Below are 2,158 nucleotides of genomic sequence, written 5' to 3' on the forward strand. Positions count from 1 at the left end.
ACGGAATTTTAAATCTCGCCCCGGAGAATCGTTTTTCCCTCTCTTCTCTCTCTCTCTTTCTCGCTCTCTCCTTTTTTCGGCCGTCTTAACGACATTGGTATTCGGCTCGCCGTTTACTTTCGATCGGTGTGCAGGCACGCGCGCGCTCCTACCAAATTCGAACGCGGCGTGACACAATCCGTGATGCGGTGATTTCAATCCTTCGGATCATCCTAGTTATATATTTATTTTGGAAGCGGTTTGGAAATTTTTTTCAAAGATGATTCGATTATAGTCACTTTTAAATTTTTCTCTTCTTTCGAGGTTTTGTAATTTTTCTTTTTCGCATTTTCGTATTCGCGAACGATAATTTCTCTTCTACAATTCTTCTTTTCTTTTTAATAGAAAATTTTCGTCCTTTTTGCGTGTGAATTATTAGTAATATTAGGTTTTTTCATTCTCCATATTCGAATTACCAAATTCTCTTCATCTCTAATTTATTTCCATTAAAAGAAAAAAATCTCTTCCCTTAAAGTTCTTCACGGAGAAAAAGAATTAATCTCTTCCTTTAATGATTCCAATAAATATATTTTCAACTCTCTTCACTTATCAAAGAGATTCAAAAATCTTCTCCTCATTTTTTGCTCAACTTTTCACTCCCACAACTTCTTCTTCTTTGTTTCCAGTCCGAACCCGTCAACTCGGTGAACGAGCTCGAGGACGAGGAGGTGGACGAGCAACAGCCCCAACAATCGGGCGAATATTACTTGGCGCTGCCGGACGGCCGTCTGCAGCGCGTCCGCTACGTGAGCCGTCAGAACGTCGAGGCGATGAAGTACTTCGCCAAGATCCGGGCCGAGAACGTGGAACCGCTCCGCGGCCCGATCTACGCCTACGCGCCCCTCCAAAAACTGCAAATATTCCCGGCCGGCCTCCAACTGGCCGTGAGCCCCGTAGCGCCCCAATCGAAACCGCAAAAACTCGAGATCGAGCCCGTCGCCGCCCAGGTCCAGTACCAGTACGACAATCCGTCCGCGGTGCTCCCGTTGTCCGGTTACCAGGCGGCCGCAGGTGAATCCAGATATTTGCTCACGTTGCAGTAGGAATGAAAAGGGAATTATTCATTATATATCCGTACGTGTATCTTGACGAGGATCAACGAAAGCTTCTTGATCTTAAATTAAGACGAGGATTGATTGTGAGTGTAGATAGGAAGAGATGAATTGTATCTTAAGTAATAATAAAGATTAATTGTAATCAGTTTTTCTCCCAATTTTATCTTTATTTTAGAAAATCTCGATTTTTAAAAGAGGACTATACCTTCTTCCTATATAAAATGAAATTTCTCTTTGGAATCTCCAAGAAACGTATATCCTTGTATACATTCCTTATTTAACGGTGAATTCAAAGTGGCAATTTTATAATGGTAATATTAATTTATAATAGAAAGCGTTTCTCAATCCCTTCGATCGGCCAGCAAGCTATAAATAACGATAACCACGGTTATTAATTCCTCTTTTTCCAACAAACGAAACCAACAAGAGAAAGAGAGAGAAATCGATTACGAGAAGTTACACCGTATATACCCGCATACTTGAACCAGCCATATATACACCACCAACCATGAAAGTCTCGAATCAAACGAACCGCCTTTATTCGAGTTACGTTCCGCACGTACACACGTATAAGTAAACGAGAATAGAGAGAAGACTAGGGAGAAGTAGGAGGCGGTGGTATCGGGAGAACGTAATGGGAGAAATCCTGCGAAAGAATTTTCTTAGCCACGGCACGTGGACGCGAGCGAGCGAGCGAGCGAGTGAGCGAGCGAGCGAGAGAGAAAGACAGAGCGAGAGAGAGAGAGAGGGAGAGCGCAGAAACGCGGATGTGTGTTGGTTGGCATGTCGACGCGCCTAACCGCAAAATTCTAGAAATTTAATATCTCGCCCGAGTCTGGCGGGGTTGGCCGTTTCATAAGTTCGCTCCGACACACAACCAATCCCTCGTCAGGAGGATCCTCCTCGAAATTCTACGGCCAACGGCTCCAACCGCCCGAATGTTGTTCTCCCTTTCTCTCCTCGTTCCTCCTCGCGCTTTTCATCCTTGTGCGCCGCAGCTACCGCCGCGCCGCGGCCAGTTTTCTTCTCCCCCCCTCCCCGCCTCTACCATCAAATTGGGAAAA

General features: G+C 44.8%; 2 protein-coding genes across 4 annotated transcripts in view; one reads left to right on the forward strand and one right to left on the reverse strand.

The window, feature by feature from the left end:
- Positions 1–1,242, forward strand: part of LOC102678391 (involucrin-like) — a 2,837-nt gene extending 1,595 nt beyond the window's left edge. For all 3 annotated transcript variants that reach the window (XM_006613285.2, XM_006613282.2, XM_006613283.2), the window contains one exon: positions 666–1,242. In XM_006613285.2, coding sequence (XP_006613348.1) covers positions 666–1,082 — 417 coding nt within the window. In that variant the 3' untranslated portion in view covers positions 1,083–1,242. The remainder of the gene's footprint in view (positions 1–665) is intronic.
- LOC102679732 (paired box protein Pax-6-like) overlaps positions 1–2,158 on the reverse strand; it is a gene marked incomplete at its 5' end in the record, with an annotated part of 54,779 nt that overhangs the window by 27,731 nt on the left and 24,890 nt on the right. The window lies entirely within an intron of this gene.

This window comes from Apis dorsata, unplaced genomic scaffold (genome assembly GCF_000469605.1).
Source record: "Apis dorsata unplaced genomic scaffold, Apis dorsata 1.3 scaffold_137, whole genome shotgun sequence".
Taxonomy (NCBI): Eukaryota; Metazoa; Arthropoda; class Insecta; order Hymenoptera; family Apidae; genus Apis; species Apis dorsata.